Source organism: Lycorma delicatula, chromosome 2 (genome assembly GCF_047948215.1).
Source record: "Lycorma delicatula isolate Av1 chromosome 2, ASM4794821v1, whole genome shotgun sequence".
Lineage (NCBI taxonomy): Eukaryota > Metazoa > Arthropoda > Insecta > Hemiptera > Fulgoridae > Lycorma > Lycorma delicatula.
This window is the reverse complement of record NC_134456.1, coordinates 59,798,952-59,821,069: the sequence shown is the minus strand read 5'-3', so window position 1 is coordinate 59,821,069 and position 22,118 is coordinate 59,798,952. Positions and strand designations below refer to the sequence as shown.

General features: G+C 30.3%; 1 protein-coding gene across 1 annotated transcript; it reads right to left on the bottom strand.

Moving 5' to 3' along the window:
* Positions 1 to 1,457: 1,457 nt before the first annotated feature.
* On the bottom strand, positions 1,458 to 21,353 carry LOC142318842 (uncharacterized). The gene is made up of 2 exons (XM_075355390.1): positions 21,167 to 21,353; positions 1,458 to 2,174 (listed from the first exon to the last, which is right to left on the bottom strand). Exons 1-2 carry the CDS (start codon positions 21,221 to 21,223, stop codon positions 1,557 to 1,559), a joined length of 675 nt encoding a protein of 224 aa, XP_075211505.1. The 5' UTR covers positions 21,224 to 21,353; the 3' UTR covers positions 1,458 to 1,556.
* Positions 21,354 to 22,118: the final 765 nt, after the last annotated feature.

Genomic DNA, 22,118 nt, shown 5'->3' with positions numbered 1-22,118 from the left:
CACTATACCAACTCGGTGGGTTTGCAAAGGAAAACTGGATATTTAAAACTTACCTTTAAAAATAATAAAACTTCAAAAAATTCTAACTTGCAAACATATATTTTTCAACTATGTTGCAAAATGATTGGTCAATAATAATACTGTTAATAAATGGCATAATAAAAAATTTGTTTATATTGTAATGTATCCATGCACTATTATTTGTTTATAAATGCATCTCGTATGATAATGGGTTTGGCAAGTGGACTGCCTCTTTACTGTTACCATCATTTCTTCCTTGGTATAAAATTAAATAGCTTTTAATTGCATTTGTGTGGATAGCCTCACACCTAAATGTATTGAACAACTTAATGTGTGTTATTAATGACGTAAGTAGTTACAATATAGTTTTTATTAAAACTGTAGTTTAAATAGTTTTAATTGTTAGAATATCTGTTATTTTATTAAACATTATAAAATTTATTTTGAATGAATTGTGTGAATTTATTTATTTTTAATTTGCACTTATTTATATTCATCACACAAAATTCAATATCCATCCAGTTTAAATATTTATTGGTTTAAATACAAGTTGGTGTACGGTTCTCTTAGCAACAAAAAGAAGCATAAATCATAGTACAAAACATTATGTAGCATGTATAAACTTCCAGTTGAATATATTTACAACAAACTACAAAATAGGAATTATAGATGCTTAAACAATGTAGTTCATCCGATAGTTTATTATTTTAAATTGCTTTTATTTTTAATAAATAAACCTAGATCTTTCTAGTACTCTAAGTAGTAGTAATTTAACTTTTTTCATTAATTAAATAAATACTTTCAGTACTTATTTGTCAGGAGACATTTTACCATATTTTCTTCAGAATTTCAATTCCTCTTTTATGCATTTATTTCTTCTGAGCTATTATCCATATCATTGCAGTCATCTTATATCTGTTTATCAAGAAGTTCGTTAGAACTTCGCCGGTAAAAGTCCACGGAACTGGACGTCACGGCGAAGTAAACGAACTATGTTTACACTTCTAAACATGACAATCTAAAAATGAAATGAGAAAGGGGAAAAAATTTTAAAAATAAACATGAAAACATCATATTTCAGTTCAATTAGATTAAATTACCCTTTAATTTGGATCCCAAGATTTTCAGTATGGTTTGACTTTATCCTTGAAGCAGAAATCAGGGTGAAGAAATATTTTGTTGGCTGTAACTTATCACAAACAATTTCAGGATGTTTGCTTATAGCAACTTTTTTCTCATATTTTTGTGCCAAATCGACTCCCAAAGTATTGCTGTGAAATTTCAGATTGTCTGTTACATACTTATAATTATTATAATAAAATTATGACTACTCATTAATAAATCATACATAATATTAAATTGTAATTTTATGCTGAATTGTAAATTCTATTACATTTGCTGGATTGTAAATTCTAATGGTAATAATTAAAAATTAATTACTTATTAAAATATTTAATTTATTTATTTATTTATTGTAGAGTAAGTAAATATTTTTATACATTTTTTCATTATTTAACTGAAATTTTATTACATTTTTAATTTATTTCATCTGTTAAAAATTTGTACTTTAGACTGCAGACTGATGCTGCATTTGTTATTTCTTCTAGGTTTTCTTTTAATTTTCCACTAGGTATATAGCAGTTGGTGAGATCAGCTAATAAAACTGTAGTTGTAGAAATTACTGATGACAAAAAGTTCTTTACTTCTGGAACAACTGTCTGAACATCATCATCCAATATTTGAATTACATTTAGAAAACAACCTAGCTGTTGTATGTACGGTTTCAAATTACATACTGTCAATTTAGTTACAATGTCACTTATATCAAGACTTATTTCAACAAAAAGATCTGTACCATTATACAGAAGTTGTTTTACTGCATGCAACTGAGTGGTTAAATTATAACAATAGTCAAAGTCTCGTATAGCTTTACTTTTTATAATCTCAGTCTCTTGATTTCCTTGTGAAGAACACATCTGTGGTAATTTCTTTAACATTGCAACGTTTTCTTCAATGGTTTTTAGTATGTCATTATGCCTTTGATATAGTGTATTTACTGATGTGTCTAGAAATGTATTAAAAAGTGCTTTAAGTTTATCCTTATGATATTGCAGTTGTACATTTTTATCAGTTTTTAAATGACTTCCTCTTACCTGAAAAAAAGAGATCAATTCAATTAATATTTGTAATTCATTCATACATTTCATTTTAATTGCATCTTCACAATTTTAATTCTTTCACTGCTTATTTATTATAAAACTTTCTACTGATCATTATTTGTTGCTCAGTTTCTATTTATTCATATTTTTACTCCTTCCCTAGCTGTTGGAATGCATAAAAAAAGGAAATAATTGTTACTGTTGGTAAACAACAGTAACAATTATTATTTGAAGAAAAATATATATATATGTTATTTTCTAGTGTTTTCAGATCCCATGAATCCATGAATACAACTACTATAATCTTGGTAATAAAATAATGTATGTATTTGTATACAGATTTTATATCTCAGACAAGTTCACAAAAACTTGAGTTTGATTTCATTTGTGTGTAGAAGTAACAATTACATTACTTTTTTTAATTGAATTACTTTTTTACAGCTATCAAAAACTAATTCTATTGGAAATATACCTATTTTTTTAATAAACTTCAGAAAAAAATCCCTGCCTAGAAAGATTTTATTTTATCTTTTTTTTTAATTTTTAACTGTTTAATCCCTAAGTTTGAAATTTTTTTATTATTTCCCATTAAATACTTGTATTTTCCTTTTATTATTACCATGTGAAAAACTTCTCACAGGAGTGGAAAGTGCTGTTTTATTTTTTCTCTTATTATTTTTTTAATAATAGTATTTAAAAAGTATAGAATTATAATAAAAATTTGGTTCACTCAATAAACCAAATTTTAAATTTTTATTGATGTAGTTTATATATGATTAATTCTATGCTTTTTTTACAGAATGTAGTAACATTTTGTTTAGAAAATACAATCATTCAACCTTAAATATTTAATACAAGAATTATTTATTTATTTGTGAAATTACTGCAGGCAGACACTGAACAACAGCTACTGCAGTTTTTGGGAAGAGTATTACTGTTTTTTAATGCTGTGATTAATATAAGTAAAAAATGTATCTCTTTAGAAATAATATGATCTTTTAAAGTTCCATTTCCTTATCTCATGATTTATTATAATACAAAAACAAGGATGTTAGTAGTGATTTTATTTCTTCTTGAATGTTTTATTGTCATTAATCAGTTTGTCTATATATCATTTAGTAATTTACAAAAAGCCTAATGCTGATATCTTTTGGGAATTCTTAGCCAAGTGCTACTACAGTAATTGATAATATATTTATTAACTCACTATGTTCCCAAATATATATATATATATATATATTCTAAAACTATAGAAAACTAGAACTATATCAAAATGACATACTTGTATAAGTATAAGCATACGACATACATAGCATACTACATATTAGTTAGCATAAAATTTTACAAGTACAGCATTCTGTGTTTATAACAGAAATATTATCTGGAAAAGAAAAAGTCAGTTATTAATCCAAAAATCTTTTTAGATTATTTTTAGCTTATTAATCAGAAATATTTTTACATTTTTCTTTGTAACATTTGTCAAATATTATGAGGGAATTTAATAGCTTCTTGGAACAGATGAAATGTTTATTCCTTAATTGAATACATGCAATTTCTTCCTACCCATATGATTTTTTGATTTTCACTAAAGATATATTTTTTCTGTTTTAATAATGGCTAGTGACTTAAGATTAAAAGGGTCTGAAACTAAAGCATATTTTTTTTAAAATTTGACAGGCCATTGAAAAGTTTTCTTACAGTAAAGAAAACATTTTTATGACTTTATTCCATTAAATATATTTTAGAAATATCATTTTTTTGCATAATGACACCCTCTTTGTCATTTACAAAAAAAAAATAATGTTTTTTTTTTCCTTAACTTCAAGTTCACATTTACTGAGGATGATCTTTACTTACAAGCTTTACTTTTATGTCTTACCTAATGTACTCAAGAATAGCATTTTTTATGATGTTTTTCAACCTTCTTGAAATAAAAAAATTCCTAAGGTAATCAACTTTAAAGAAATTAATTTTTGTGTTGTTTTTTTTCAAATAACTTTTGTAATAGCTTCCATCAAGCTGTTGAAAAGGTTTTGTGAATTTTTTCAGAAAACCATTGTAAACTATATTCACATCAATCATCTTCATTTACTTATCTACTTAAATAGTTTCTAAATTTTGTAAATATTGTTTTTATTAATTGTTTATTTAAGCACAATTTTATGAATATTTTCTTAAAATATTTTTTTTTTTTGTCTTCAGTCATTTGACTGGTTTGATGCAGCTCTCCAAGATTCCCTATCTAGTGCTAGTCGTTTCATTTCAGTATACCCTCTACATCCTACATCCCTAACAATTTGTTTTACATATTCCAAACGTGGCCTGCCTAAACAATTTTTTCCTTCTACCTGTCCTTCCAATATTAAAGCGACTATTCCAGGATGCCTTAGTATGTGGCCTATAAGTCTGTCTCTTCTTTTAACTATATTTTTCCAAATGCTTCTTTCTTCATCTATTTGTCGCAATACCTCTTCATTTGTCACTTTATCCACCCATCGGATTTTTAGCATTCTCCTATAGCACCACATTTCAAAAGCTTCTAATCTTTTCTTCTCAGATACTCCGATTGTCCAAGTTTCACTTCCATATAAAGTGACACTCCAAACATACACTTTCAAAAATCTTTTCCTGACATTTAAATTAATTTTTGATGTAAACAAATTATATTTCTTACTGAAGGCTCGTTTCGCTTGTGCTATTCGGCATTTTATATCGCTCCTGCTTTGTCCATCTTTAGTAATTCTACTTCCCAAATAACAAAATTCTTCTACCTCCATAATCTTTTCTCCTCCTATTTTCACATTCAGTGGTCCATCTTTGTTATTTCTACTACATTTCATTACTTTTGTTTTCTTCTTGTTTATTTTCATGCGATAGTTCTTGCGTAGGACTTCATCTATGCCGTTCATTGTTTCTTCTAAATCCTTTTTACTCTCGGCTATATCATCAGCAAATCGTAGCATCTTTATCTTTTCACCTTGTACTGTTACTCCGAATCTAAATTGTTCTTTAACATCATTAACTGCTAGTTCCATGTAAAGATTAAAAAGTAACGGAGATAGGGAACATCCTTGTCGGACTCCCTTTCTTATTACGCTTCTTTCTTATGTTCTTCAATTATTACTCCTGCTGTTTGGTTCCTGTACATGTTAGCAATTGTTCTATCTCTGTATTTGAACCCTAACTTTTTTGAAATGCTGAACATTTTATTCCAGTCTACATTATCGAATGCCTTTTCTAGGTCTATAAACGCCAAGTATGTTGGTTTGTTTTTCTTTAATCTTCCTTCTACTATTAATCTGAGGCCTAAAATTGCTTCCCTTGTCCCTATACTTTTCCTGAAACCAAATTGGTCTTCTCCTAACACTTCCTCCACTCTCCTCTCAATTCTTCTGTATAGAATTCTAGTTAAGATTTTTGATGCATGACTAGTGAAACTAATTGTTCTGTATTCTTCACATTTATCTGTCCCTGCTTTCTTTGGTATCATGACTATAACACTTTTTTTGAAGTCTGACGGAAATTCCCCTTTTTCATAAATATTACACACCAGTTTGTATAATCTATCAATCGCTTCCTCACCTGCACTGCGCAGTAATTCTACAGGTATTCCGTCTATTCCAGGAGCCTTTCTGCCATTTAAATCTTTTAATGCTTTCTTAAATTCAGATCTCAGTATTGTTTCTCCCATTTCATCCTCCTCAACTTCCTCTTCTTCCTCTATAACACCATTTTCTAATTCATTTCCTCCGTATAACTCTTCAATACATTCCACCCATCTATCGACTTTACCTTTTGTATTATATATTGGTGTACCATCTTTGTTTAACACATTATTAGATTTTAATTTATGTACCCCAAAATTTTCCTTAACTTTCCTGTATGCTCCGTCTATTTTACCAATGTTCATTTCTCTTTCCACTTCTGAACACTTTTCTTTAATCCACTCTTCTTTCGCCAGTTTGCACTTCCTGTTTATAGCATTTCTTAATTGCCGATAGTTCCTTTTACTTTCTTCATCACTAGCATTCTTATATTTTCTACGTTCATCTATCAGCTGCAATATATCGTCTGAAACCCAAGGTTTCCTACTAGTTCTCTTTATTCCGCCTAAGTTTGCTTCTGCTGATTTAAGAATTCCCTTTTTAACATTCTCCCATTCTTCTTCTACATTTTCTACCTTATCTTTTTTACTCAGACCTCTTGCGATGTCCTCCTCAAAAATCTTCTTTACCTCCTCTTCCTCAAGCTTCTCTAAATTCCACTGATTCATCTCACACCTTTCCTTCAGGTTTTTAAACCCCACTCTACATTTCATTATCACCAAATTATGGTCGCTATCTATGTCTGCTCCAGGGTAAGTTTTGCAGTCAACGAGTTGATTTCTAAATCTTTGCTTAACCATGATATAATCTATCTGATACCTTGCAGTATCGCCTGGCTTTTTCCAAGTGTATATTCTTCTATTATGATTTTTAGATTGGGTGTTGGCAATTACTAAATTATACTTCATGCAAAACTCTATAAGTTGGTACCCTCTTTCATTCCTTTTGCCCAGCCCGTATTCACCCACTATATTTCCTTCCTTGCCTTTTCCAATGCTTGCATTCCAATCTCCAACTATTATTAAATTTTCATCTCCTTTTATGTGTTTAATTGCTTCATCAATCTCTTCGTATACACACTCTACCTCATCATCATCATGGGCGCTTGTAGGCATATAGACGTTAACAATTGTTGTCGGTTTAGGTTTTGATTTTATCCTTATTACAAAAATATAACTTAAAATATAACTCACTAGTTTTTGTGAGAGAAACAGAAGGGGATCCCTATGATCCACATGCCTTTTCAGTGGTCTTAATAGTACTTTCTTTACTTAAATCTTTTAAAAGGTATTCAGAAGTCAGCAGAAAAGCTATTAAAAAGTAAGGAATACATTTTATTCCTTACTATATATAATGTGTGATAGTAAGTAATATATTATATTTCTTACTATCAAATATGATAGTAAGGATTACAATACACTGAAGTAATTTTGATAATGATTATGTTTATTTTTTTGACAAAACTTTCAGAAATAAAATCCTGATTTACTGTTTTTAGATCCTCCCTTTGCAAAATTGTATAACCCATATCATCCCCACAAAATCCATGAGTCAAAAACAAAATGATGCAAGCAGACGTATGCATCATTTTGTTAAATAAAATAATCTGCTTAGCTGAATCTGGTTTCCCATTACCCTTTTTACTGAGACAAACATATGGTTGAATAGAGGCATGTTAATGCCAATAAAATGCAAAAAATTAACTTTGCAAATAGCATCTTAACTCTGCTCACCATAGGGGATTGTCAGTACTTTCAAAGAAAGAAATTCAGACCATTATCCCTTGTAACTCAGATATTTTATACACATCAGTCATAAAGAAAACTGGAGACAAATAATCTAAAGCAACACATCAATGTCCCTTTTCTGTTGAGAAATGCATTACACACATTACTTTTACTAAGCAGGGATGTAACAAATATTATATGAAAATATTTAAAATGTTATAAGATATTATGGTTTTCTTAATACATTACCATTTTTGTAAACTATTATGAACTATATTGTTCACTATTGTCAGAAACATAACTCATATATAAACAGATTTTTCAGTTATTATTACCTGATGTTTAACACAATATAATGCAAATCCTATGATGAATTTAAAGATTGAAATGAAAGTTAAGATTTTTTTCTCTGACGATAAATAGCCATGTTAAAAAGTTTTTTGATTATTCAAATAATTAATTTTAAGATCCTCTAAAGCTGAAAAAAAATTTCCTAAAGTTTTTAGTATTATTATAGAAATTTTTTTACAAATGTTAATAGTAGTATTTAAAAATAAGAGAAAAAGATTATGATTAAAATTTTATTAATAACTTTTTAAATATTCATGACAACCTTAGTTTCATTAATGAATATAAAAGTAACCCTTTGACAAATTATCGTTTTATAAAAGGGGATAGAAATAAGATCAATAATAAGATTTTCTTTCTCAGTTGGGATGTAATTAATACCATGATAATACAATTTAAATAAAAATGTTCCTTTCTTTGAAGCCACTTATCTCCTGAGAAAAAACTAAAATTTGATTCAAAATATTTTCTTCTGTTAATTAATTCATAACCAGTACCCATGACAAAAATCTGCCCATTTAAAAGTTATTAATTGATAAAAGTACTCAATTTTTATAATAATCTTCACAATAGTTATTTATGCAACAAAAGCCATTTTCCATAATTTTTTTTGTATTTATTAATTACGTGCACCTAAAGAATTCAAACTCACACGTGACTGCTTGTGAAGCAACTACTCGAGTTCAGTTTTCCAGCAAGCCAAACAACCCAGCCAAAAAATGTATGTCAGTATGATAGTAATTATTCATGCAAACTATACCTTAATCCTAACCATTTTGTCAATGAATCTAAGAAAATTATCCCTGAAAAATTAGGCTTAGAGCAGGAAATTGTTCAAATAGAAGTTTTCTTTTGGTGTGTCTGTATTGCTTCCTTTATAGCTGCATTCAATTCCTGTATAAATGGAACAAAGAAATGACTATTCATTTCAGTAGAGCAGTGACCATCATTTGGTGAGTCATTTCAGTAGACCATCAGTTATATGTTATGAAACAGCTGTAGATTGCCCAGTGAACTTTTTTTGATATTAGTATTTTTACCATAGAATGATAATGTCATAAAAAAAATAGGTAAAACCAGGCTCTACAATTTATTTAGACATCCCAACCCCCATAGGGGTGGACACCTGCCTTGTGGCGATCCCAGTCGCCACACCCCCCATTCCTAGCCCTGATGGGCTTTAATAGAGGTCTTCTTCTGACCCTGTGATTACATCTCACAGTAATAAGCTAGACCTCATTGGGAAATTTATTTAGACATCTCAAACACCATAGGGGAGATGCCCACCTTGTGACGATTCTGGTTGTCACACCATCTCCCCCGTTCCTACTCCTGTTGGACGAAAATTTATTTAGAAAGCTGACATTCTTACAATACAAGTAGGCAAAACAAGAAACAAGAAACTGGCTACTATGATCACCAGGTAGTCAACTACACATATAATTTGTGGGCCCAGCCAATCATGTTCACTCTCATAATACAAATACAAATGAGGACTACTGCATTTTCTTTCGTGCCTTCATTTTTTCATTCTATACTTTTATATTATGGGAGTGAACATGATTGGTTGGGCCCACAAATTGTATGTCTGGTTGACTATCTGATGATAATATTAGCTAGCTTATAAGTGCTAGCTATTGTAGGAATGTCAGCTGTCTAAATAAATTTAAGTCTGTGGTTCCCTTACTGAAGCAGAGTTCAGTAAGGGAATTTAGGACTAAATTTTTGTGTTATGATTAACATCTTTGGTGGTATGTTGTGTTTAATTTGCCTCGAATTATGAGACATTCACGAAATTGGCTCAATATAAGTAGAACTAGGTGCGGGGTTCGTGCTTCCACAAACTCAGTTAGCTAGTTCAGAGGGATACAAAGTAGGACATTCAAGATGTTCGGACGAGGCTTACAGCAAAGGCAAAAGCTGAGTTAATAAATCACCGAGGCATTTACATTGGTGGCATCCCAACAAGGCCAGGCTTATTACTATGAGATGTAAAAAGTCAGGGACGATAAATGACTCCCATTAAAGCCCAACAGGGCTAAGAACAGGGGGGGGTGGCGACCAGAACATCTTCCCCTGCGGGGTTGGGATGTCTAAATAGATTTCCCAATGAGACCTGGCATATTACTGTGCAAGTGCTTATTACTTATCAGCAAGTGCAAATCAATAACACAGATCCCTTCAAGAGAGCTTACTCTCAGAAATCCATATCTACTAGCCACTACAAAAGGTAAAGAGATAGATTAAAAAAATCCTTGTTTAGTATGAGTATTTTACTTTATATACAATCATAAGAATCTGTTTTGCATATATTGACTAATATCACACAGCTTGTGTAATTTAAGGTTAAAAAAATTTTCTTCAGAACAGATTTATTGTGGGTGTATAATAAAGAGATAAGTAAGACTGAATGGAAAGTAAGACAGAGTGGTCTACAGAAAGTTGCATATTTTACAAACTGTACACTATTAAAGCCGACTACCAAACAGACACAAGTCACTCCCAAAAATAACATTATAAAATTATAAAATAGAACAAATACCTTTTTATTAAGAAAGTGAGGAATCAAGAGTTTCACAATGAATACTTCACTAATCCAAATGGGCTTGGTGAAAAGATTAAAAAATATGTATTTATTGTGTTGCATTTGGTAATCTTATCCTTTATCTTTTCTATTGGCTGTGTGTATGGCTAAGATACTCTCATATAATTTTCAGATGTTCATTTTATTTAACAAATACCTTCTATTAAAAATGGTTTTATTATCTCACAAAAGGCTACAAGCCGTGCTACAATTTAGGGAGTTGGTCTGGTCCTGTCTCAGATTCTCCAGTTTCAGAATGAGCATTTAATTCTTAATTTTTTTTACTAAGTATATTAGTTGTACAACTGCATATGTCTATAATCAAAACCAGCAGTTCTCAAACTGTGGTAGGTATACCACTGATGATACACAGAGTGATATTTGGCTAGCAAGAACGAACACTCAATGCCAACAATTTCTTACATGCCACCGTGCACATGTACAAACAAGTTTCTTAATGGCCACTATAAAGGATTGCTATACATTCCTCCGGCAGCTAAGTGATTCAGTTGTGATTATCCTACAGACAGACCGATACAGTCACTTTCGGTGTTTTACATACTCTGTGATGTGATTTAAAGATATTCTTATTGTGTTACTTTTTCATTTGATAAAATTGAAGTGCTAATGTTGGGTTATCTCAAAAGAAACTTTTTTCTTATACATATACTTATTAATGTTCTTTGCTTGAATTAATTAGGTTTAGTTTAATTCAAATGTAAAATAGTTAAAATAAAATCCAATATGGATAAGTGGCTTAACAGAGCAATGACAGACAAAACCATTGTCAGTTAAAAACTCTGTACTATCAAGCTATACTTCAGAATCAGAATTTTAAACCAAAGCATGAAACCCTCATTATTTAAATGATAATGGGTACTAAACATTCAATGTTAGAAAACAAACCTAAGGATTATTTTGTTTAAAAATTGTCAGAGATAAAATGAATAAAGAAAATTATGTTGTCTTTAAAAGCAGTACTCAAAAAGAATTTTAGCTTAAGAATAGTAAAGTGTGGAAAAGCTCATACAATCAGTGAAGAGCTGTTGTTACCTGCTGCAAAAGATATGATGACTTGTATGTTGGATAAATCATCAGTTGACCAACTAGATATGACACCTCTAGCAAATAGTACCGTACACCGCAGACATGATAAGTGTGGAATTAAACATTAAAAAAGAGAACTTAACTGCAATTAAAAATAGTGAATTTTTTGTCAAACTATCGATGAGAGCACATATATAAGAAATTACGCCAACTTATGGCTTACACGTCGAATGTATTTCACAGTACAGTTAAAGAAAAATATTTGTTTTGCGATGAGCTATCAATACAAATTACTACCGATGAAATATTCAAAAAGCTGGATAACTTCTTTGCAGAAAATGGACGGACTGGAAGTAGAAGTTCATTGGCTTCCGTTCTAGAGGTGCTCGAGTTATGACAGGAAAATATGGAGGTGTTACCACCAAAGTAAATTCAGTTACAGATAATTGTACCCTCACACATTGTAACATCCACAGAGAAGCTTTAACAGAAAAGTGGATACCTGAACAATTTAATCAGATTTTCCAGGAGGCCATCAAGCTGGTCAATTTTATTAAATTTCACACTTAAAAACTATTATTTATTTTCAAAACTGTATTTTGAAATGGACAGTGACCACATTCAGTTACTGCTACTCACAGAGGTGAGATGGCTTTTTAAAGGAAAAGTGCTTAACAGGTTATTTGAGTTATATTCAGAGGTGCAGTGTTCCTAATGGATACTGATGTTGAACTGCTTGATCAATTGACAGATGAGTTTAGAACACAACAGTAGCCTACTAATCAGATATCTTAATCACCTGAATGTTTGTTTCAAGCATGCAGCACAATCTTTCTCACTGAATTTCTAATCCTCAAGAATATTGTAAACAGTAATGTAAGTAAACGTATAATTTAAAATGTTTTTGTAAAGTAAATAAATTTATTTGTAAAAAATTTGTAATACATAAAAGATTGTAATATATCATCTTTTTATAAAATAAATAGAAACTTTCAACAAAAATAAATTGTAATTTTTTATTGCTTTACCATTCTGAGGTATAACTATCGCTATCCTAATGACATATTACATGCTTTAATAACTCACTGGTATATGCTGTTGATCCATAATATGATTGATACATAAAAGTTTCAGAGTTTTTTTTTTTTTTTATTATCACAGCGAACTCATTCATACATGTAAGAAACTATTTTTGTGAACAAACAACCAAAAACACAATTGCTCAAACAAAAATAAAGAATTCTTTCTTCCTAGAATCCAACCTGGACAGTTATTTTCACCATAAAGTGACAAAACAGAAACAACACCCAACAGCTTTAAGGAATTTTTAATGGACCCTCATCAAAACATAAAAAAAATTGAATGAAAAGAAATCAATCACAGAAAAATATTAATAAAATAAATAATAGAAATAGTGCAAAATAGCATGTATGTTGCATATAAATAAGCTGGCACATATAAATATGCTATACAAAATCAAGAAGAAAACAGATAATTTCATGGGAATCATGCATTGGATAAAGAGCTTGAGAGAAAAACCAAGTTTTTTCTTTCTGATGGGCCAACCTAGTACTTTTGAAGTATTCCAAGTATAACTGGTAAAGGGCAAGTCTTTTCCAGAAGTTATAATGTTCTAATAGTTTTCATGACAATAATACATTCATTTTGAGTTTATCAAAAATACTCAGTCATACTGTCTCCAACTGATATTATACAAACAAAATATAGATTGACTGAATTTATAGCATATTGATTAAAGATTCCTGATGTTAAGTACCAAAGATATACATTTATCTTTTATTGTTGGGTGGGTTTAAATATGCCTGATAGTGCTGAAATGCCTTAAACAAGGACTCCAACATTAGAATATTTATATTTATATAGAGGAGTAAACAGCTTAAAATATAGGCAGATGATTTTGCAGAAGAAAAAAAGGTTATTTGGATGAGGAAAGCAGAAGGTAGAATGTATTGGAGGGAAAAGTGTGAGTAAATGGAAGATAACTAGTGAACTCATAAATCAAGGTACGGCTGGTCACCACAAAGGACCAAAACTCTCTCAAGAAGAGAAGGCCTGCATTTTTTTTACAAAAAGTTTTATTTTATTTATTATTATGGAAAGGATAGAACTTTTGTTTTAGTTATGATATTATTTTGTAAGTAATGACATATATATTTATTTTTTTTGGAAACTGTTATCTTAAAATGGGTCTAATAGAATAGATCTAGAGTTATATTTATCTACAATATGAATAAAATAACTTATGTTAATCTGACCTTTCAAAATGAAATATTGATGGAGCTTCCCCATTGTAAAATTTGTACAAATATAAACCACCAACTGCTGCAAATCCTATAAATGTTATTGTGGTGAACATCCCTAACAAATCAAGGATTAGCATTTTCAGGAAACCTTGTGTACGACTCAGTTTTTCTTTTGAAAAATATGTAAAAAATTTTCTGTTAAAGTCATTTCTAGAGATAGTAAAAAAAAGTGGCTCTCATACTTGTTACCGTAGAAACAAGAATTGATTTTATATTTTAACATAATTTTGTAATAATAATTGAATAATTTTTACCAAATCTTTTTAGGTAAAATTAAAAATAATTTAATAAATTTCATTGGTTGGGTTATTAAGCCCAATACAATACATATTTTTTAATAAATTATATTCATTTTAATGACTATCTGATTGTATTATTATACTTTAATCAGACAATAAAATCAATAATGAATAGAAACTAAATTTTTAATAAGTAATTTTTGAATAATCTCAGGATTAGACTTTCTATTTAAAAAATTTGCCATTCAATATTCCTGTAATTGAACGGCAACATTTATTTGCAACAAATTATATCTTTTGGGTCTGTTCTAACTACTGTTATTTCATTTACTGAAAATCACTTCATTATTTGGGCAATTTTTACACGGTATTCTTTCATGATTTCATACTTTCATGGTGGTTATATGTTATTTATTACTGTATATTTCAAATAATGAACTTATTCTGAAAAAAATAGTTATCAAATATATTCTAAAAGAAAAACTTTATTTTATTTCATTAAACATTATTGAAACTTAAAATGTAGTATTAAAATAGTAAAAATAGAATAAAAAAGTTATAATAAGGAAATAGCTAAAAGCATAGATCTTTTTGTTACACATTTAATTTTATTAATAAATACAGGAGTATTAGAGAATATTACAGAGTAGTCCAATGTGAAAGAGGGAGGGGATGAAAGAGTTTTTACCCCTTCAAAAAATCTCATAAGCTGTTATTTTTAGTAAAAATATTCAGAAAATTATGGCTTGTAAATCACAATAAAGTTTAAAGTGAAAGTGATGACGTAAAGGAAGAAAGAACATAGGATGAGAAATGGCGCGGGTAGTACTGCACTACTAACGAACATTGACCTAAATCAAATCATGTTTCAATTGCTGATAACTCATCATTGCTTATATCGTCACCGCTAATATCTAAATCACAATCATTACTTAAATCGTTATCATCCCTATCTCCATTTACGTTAATAATATCATTTTCAGTGACACTATTGATTAAAGGTTTTCGAGGCAAGTAAGATGTTTCTAATTTTTTTATACGATCGCACCTTCATTTCCACTCAGCAATCGTAACTGAATTTGATCGTTCAATTAATGCAATAGCATCATCTAATTTTAAATTAACGTTTTTTTTCGCGACATAGTCTTTTAAAACCGCCCAAATTTTTCAATCGGATTTAATTCCCAAGAATAAAAAGGGGATCTCAAAACACTGTAACTTTCTCGGCTAAACCTGAATCGATTTTAAATAAAATCGATTATATAATAATAATATTTATTATAAAATAATACTCGGTTTATGCAGTTTTATTAAACTGCACAGTTCTGATTTCAACATTGTACTGGTAAATGATACGTTGTTTTCTATAAGCCAATCGATCATGTCTACTTTTCACTTGTCCGAATTCGGAACGCGGTTCAGATGACGCTACTGACAAAGCATTATCTATGTCGATGACTGAATTAGAGGGAGGATTAAAAATTAACTGGTGTTATACCCATAGCTCGTAATTAACAGAATTCATATCGTCATGGTAATCTCTTGTAATGGTACCAGTTTCAAATATAAGAAGCATATTCATGACAAAACCATTTTCGAAACCGGCATGAACAGGCGTGTCTTTAAAAATCGGAGCATCAAGGCTGCGATCAAAGCCGTCATTCCACGATATTGGCTTGGTTTCACTGGCATGGGCATGGCAAGGATTTGTCTGTATTAATTGTAGGTCTGCTTTGATTACGGTACTCTTCAATAGCTCTTAAGGTTACTCACATAGCTCGTAACTGAGATTACTTACGTTAGTAACCTCAGTTCCTGATTTACTAATTTTCAAAAAAAATTTGAACCCCATGTCTTTGATAATGCGCCATAAAGACCAAAGCCTTTCTTGAAATTCGATTTTCTCTTTTAATACCGGTAATAGCGATCGAAGAGTAACGATTTCATCTTCATCAATGTGAAAATTATAAATCGTTTCACGAATGACACTTTTATCAAAGTGGATTCAAAGTAGATGTTGTATCTGATAAGTTTTATCAAAGTTATCCTCGTTTTCTAGTTTTACGATGTTTTTTTAGGAATGCTAAAGACTTTATCGGAATTAGTTTCTGCTTTGTTTAAAATTTTTTGAACACGATTGAGTGAAATTCTCGTAACTTTGGCGACATGTTTCTGAAATTGTTTAAGAAAGATCGGTCCACCTTCTGCCTCCTTTTTCATACAGTTAAAAAAAATTAAATACGACTCCTGTCGTCTTTCTTTTTTTCTGTTTAACCTCCGGAACCACCGTAATGAATTACTTCAGAGGATGATATCCTATATTATTATTCGTGAGGATGATATATATGAATGTAAATGAAGTGTAGTCTTGTTCAGTCTCAGGTGGATCATTCCTGAGATGTGTAGTTAATTGACACCCAACCACCTAAGAACACCGATTTAAATTCAAATCCGATCTATTATTAATTCCATGATCTATTATTCAAATCCGTATAAAACTGCTTTACTAGGATTTGAATCTTAGATCTCTCTCTTATCTGCCTATGGATAAGTTTACACCCCCCAATTTTTTTCTTGAATTCCCCACTATTTTCACCTTCCATGATAATAAAGTGGAATAATAACACTATCCTTCGTTATACTTATTGCAATCTAAAGAAATAGAATCAACAGAAAATGTAAAAATTAAAAAACTGTAACGACGCCGATCATTTTCGTACACAAAACTACACGATATTTTCACAAAACTAATACACTCACACGGACACATGCTCTTACAGACACATTTACAAACACACTTCGACAGGGAAAAAGCAATTGATGGAATGCATACCCCCACCATCAAAAACGTATTGTCTCTATGGAAAGGTTTCAAGGACAAACTTATTGTTGTTTGCAATATGACCTACCATGCAATTTTGTCCTATTTTGTACAACATAAATTCAAGAAACCATTAAGGAATAAGCTGATGACTTTTTAATTTAAATTAAACATTTTATAAGTCAGAAATCATATTTTTTAGGGAAAAAAATATTTCTTCAAATTTGTTAAAATTCTTATTTTTTATTTATTTTATTAAAATCATTAAATGTGTGAAAATATTTTATTTGCCACCAAATTAACAATCTCAGAAGTGTACAAACTAAACTGCAGTAATTACAGTAAGTAATTCTTTGGATAAACTGGACACATATTTATTCATAGTGAATTGTCTTGTAGAATTAGGATGCATATACAAAGACATTAACTGTAACATGAAATTTTACACGGCACAGAAATACTAAGATCACATATCAAACTGAGCAACATACAATTTACAAACTCATTAAATTTATCAAAAGACTACAAATTAATTGGGCAAGTTTGGCATGGATCAATTGAATATATTATTCAGTTTCATACTTATGAGTTGCCAAACAATTTTAAGATGAATACCATTTGCAACTGTCCTACCAGGTTATGTTTCGCTAAAGAAGGAATCAATAATTAGCTCCATTAACCTGAAAGCGAGTTGTTTAATATTTAATTATTTTCAGATGATTCTTGTTTTAATTTAATAACTGAAGATGTTTTTTAAATAACTTAAATGGGCTTTTATGTTTAAAATTTTATTTGTTGTTTAAAATATTTCGCCTAAAATTTTAATTCAATTGTTTGGTTTTATTAATATACATCTTAAAAGAGTTTATATTATCATGTTCACTTACATTAATATTATATCAACCTAATGTTACCTTTTATTTGACTTATGAATTAAATAATCTGTGTAACATTGTAAAGTATAATATTTCATTAAAATAAGGTTAAGTGAGTGTAAAAGAGTATGATATAAAATCTTACTGATAAAAGTGAACTCAATGCATTTAAAGATCACTTGAATTCAACAATATTTATGTTAATATTTTATGAAACTATATCAATTAAGACTGCTTTTGCAAACTTAGCTAGTTTTTCTAAATACCTTGTTTTAAAAGAAGTAGTTTTATTTTCTCTAAAAATTTATTTTTTAGACTGAGGTGTGTTTTATGTCAAACGCTGAATGTTTCGTACTAACATTAATAATAAACAGTCTATTTGAGTTACATAACAAATGATGCAATAAATGCAACAAAATTAGATTCATGAAGAATCAATAAGAAAAATATTTTTTTTGTAATTGGATGTATGCCAATAAGGTTATATGCCAAGATGGTTGCAAGGGTGACAGAAAGTGAGTTCTTAAAATCATATTTACAAAATCTACAATTTTTAAAAGTTTATAATTTTAAATAATTTATTTCACATTAGTCTTCGTAGCATAAATCTGGTGTTTTGCTTAGAAAGTCTGTCAATAATTCCGTTTTGAATTTATTTTTTTTTAAATTTATTTATTTAAAATGTTTTTTTTGTACATACTACAGGATTAATCAAATTAAATTCCACACCAAAAACGATCAGGTTCTTTTTTTCACATTTAGTAAAATAAGTGTAGACCATTATAGTATCTTTGGCCATTCTGTTTACTTCTTCCCAACCAACGTTATTGATAACGTTGTGCAAAACAAGAACATTGTCTGAATTATTTATAGTCAGAGAAACAGACAACAGTACAAGAACAATCAAAAGACTCTTTTACAAGACAAGAGTGATCAGTCTCCTAAACAGCTGGTTGTATCACTGTTTTCTAGGTTATGTAATTAACGCTATCTTCCAGGGAGGGCTGGAACATGTGTTCAATGGTTCCAAGGAGTACTTTGAGAAAAATTATTTGAAGAAGAACATGTAGAGGACAGTTAAGATATCGGGTGCAGGTGGTAATAGGGTGCCAGCTCTTGGAGGTGGATGGTGGTGGTGTCCTTGCATTGTCATCATCAATGGCTCCTGGGGGGTGCAGCCTTGCCATCTGAGATCAGCATCACTATCAGGAGTTACGAGTATAGTGTATACATATTTTTTTTAAATAGAGTGTGAATGAGAGGTGTAAATATTTGTATGAATGTGAGGTGTGCCTGTGACATGCATGGTGCTGAGGTTATGCCATTAGCAGCAATTCCAGCACCACGGTGCGTGAGAGAGTGGGTTTTTAGTGGGTCCCACCGCAGTTTATGGTGAACTCTACACACCCAGTATATACGGGCTGCTGGACATTTGGTTGAGGCAAATTTTCCCACTTCTGATGTAAAAAAAAAAAATGTGAGGAAAACCTTTGTCAAATAAGCTTAGCTGATGAGAAGTATATAATTTTTTTTTTAATCTTGTGGAGGATAAAGTTCATTAAACATATTCTTCATGTTATTTGTAATAAATAACAATCCCATGAAATGCAGGACTTGTATAAAGAAAGATTTATATTTTTGAAAGGAAAAATGTTATGACCATGGATATTCAACTTAAGCAGAGGTATGTTTAGGTTTTTTTATAATTACTATTGGTAAATCATTGGAGTTGTTTCCTTAAAACATATGCTGCATCCTCTTTAAGATAAAAAACAAAACATTACGCTGCATCCTGTTTAAAATAAAAAAGAACTACTGAATTTGTCTTATTTAAAACAAAAACCAGTTTCAAAACTGTTCAACTCTGCTTTTATTATAAATATGATTCAGCTTAGTTCAAAATAATCAGTTAGATAATTTCATGTTAAGTAACATGTAATTCTAACTGCTCTTTACTGACATCACACCAAGAAAAGTTACAAACACATGATACTGAAGTAATGGATACTTTGCTCACTCTATTAAATTATGCCTATTTCAAATACATATTGACATACCAATTTTATCAGGCATATAATGTTTGATGTCATATGTTTTTAGGCTGATTAGTAAACTACTCTAGACTTAGATTTATCCAGTGTAACACAATTGTCTAATCCCAATTGTCTGTATCCCATCTTATCAGTCTATAAAGGTTCGTTTTGTTTAATAACAGTAAGTAGCTGGTTTTATGCATAGTTTAATACCAAATTCTTAGCTGTACAATTTAAATTATATTTTTGTTGTGTCTGTTCATATGTAAAATGGATATAAATCTTCATTATGAGTATTATTATAATAAATGTGCATTTTGCTGATTATATTGTACATAAAAACAAGTGTTATGTGGTTGCTGATATATATATATACCTCCTGAGATATTTTCTGAATTAGTGAAAGGGTTGTAATGAATGATATTCTCCTGTGTTTCCTCTAACCTTAACATGGTTATAATGTTATGGCCTTAACATGGTTCCGACCTAGACCGGAATCCTAGCCACCTGGGATCCTACCATAATCAAATACCTCAATTAAACTCCCTCTGCAGACCTACACATCACAAGGGTGCGAAGAAAACCAGCCACTATAGACCACTCCTTGTGGATCATCCAGTTAATCTGGATACGGAGATCCAGAAAGGAATGTATTCTCTCAAGTTTCCTAACAGCTCATGAACGTTCAACCTTATACCAGGGATAGGCACAGAGAACATGGTACACCATATCATCAATTCCACAATCCGGGCATTGACTCAAATCCACCAAATGAAACCTAGCCAAACTCGTCTGAAAGGTACCATGTCCAGAGAGAAACTGTGTGATACACCAATTGAGGGAAAGCCATCTAATCGCAGCTAAATCAGACACTATATTAAATATACACAGGTTGCTACACGCAATACTACATGCAATATATATATATTGCATGTAGTATTGCGTGTAGCAACCTGTGGATTCGCTGGAGACCAGCTTCCGGACCCAACAGTTCTTTTATCCCAAAAAATGGTATTTTTCAGGGCTACCACAAGGTTATAAATTACAACAAGCCGACGAACCCAATCGACGACAACAGCCCTTCTCAGCTACAAGGTTATAAAGTACCACGAGCCGTCAAATCCATTCGGCGACAGCTTATTATGTGAGATTTTGTTTTAGTACTATTGATTGAGTACAAAAACCAAAAGAGACAAAAATTTCAGTATTTTTGTTATATTCCATGGTTTAATATCCTAATAGTTGAAAGACGTAAAATCTAGAGTGCCAACAGCCAAAGCAACACTTAATAAACCAATTCCTATTCATCACCTAAGTGAAGAGCTTTTAAATCTTTATCTTTTTATTAATATCTTATACTACAAATTTAAGTTTACAGCTTACCTGAACTAAAGGTCCTAGTGTTAATAAAAGAACGCACCACAAGGTAAAGTAATACATTTTGTAATAACTATACGTTTTCTAATGCAATTTCATTAATATAATGTTTGAGTGATTGCTGAAAACTAATAATACGTCTTTATCATTAGCTTCTGTAAGCACCCTTTTCATTTGAGATAACTCTATCTTTTTTCTGCTATTATAATAAAACTTGGGCTTGTCAATTTTTATCAACCAACATTCAATTACATGCACACGCGCACGCGCATACACACACATACACATGCACCCAATGCTTATTATTACAAGATATGTTTAAAACACACAATTACAGATAGTCTAATCATGAAAGCTTTTAATAAAATATAATATACTTCACCCTACACTTTTAGAAATATTTTGAAGTTGCTAATGACATTAAAATTTTTTGTTTGTTACAATTATAGAAATACCAGTTTTTTCTGATTAAAGATAAGGCTCAAAAGTTTGTTAACAACTCAAAAAGATTACCTATATAAAACAAAACTTTTGTTGTAATGTAGAACAATATTCTGTATGACAAAGGTGAATTAGTTATCATTAAGTAGTTACTATAAATCTTGATTAAATTTCAGTTTCTTAGATTTTGAGATTTTAAGAGGTTGCCTACCATTTAGTTTATGTTATTTGTCTCTCTCTCTCTCTCTCTCTTTTTCTGTTTAGCCTCCAGAATCACTGTACGGTATTAATTCAGAGGGTGAGTGAGGTTGATAAATGTAAATGAAGTGTATTCTTGTACAGTCTCAGGTCAACCATTCCTGAGATGTGTGGTTAATTGAGACCCAATCTCCAAAGAACACCGGTATTCATAGTATTCAAATCCAAATAAATGTAACTGCCTTTATTAGGATTTGAAACTTAGAACTCTCGACTTCAAAATCAGTTGATTTACAATGACAAGTTTAACCACTAGTCT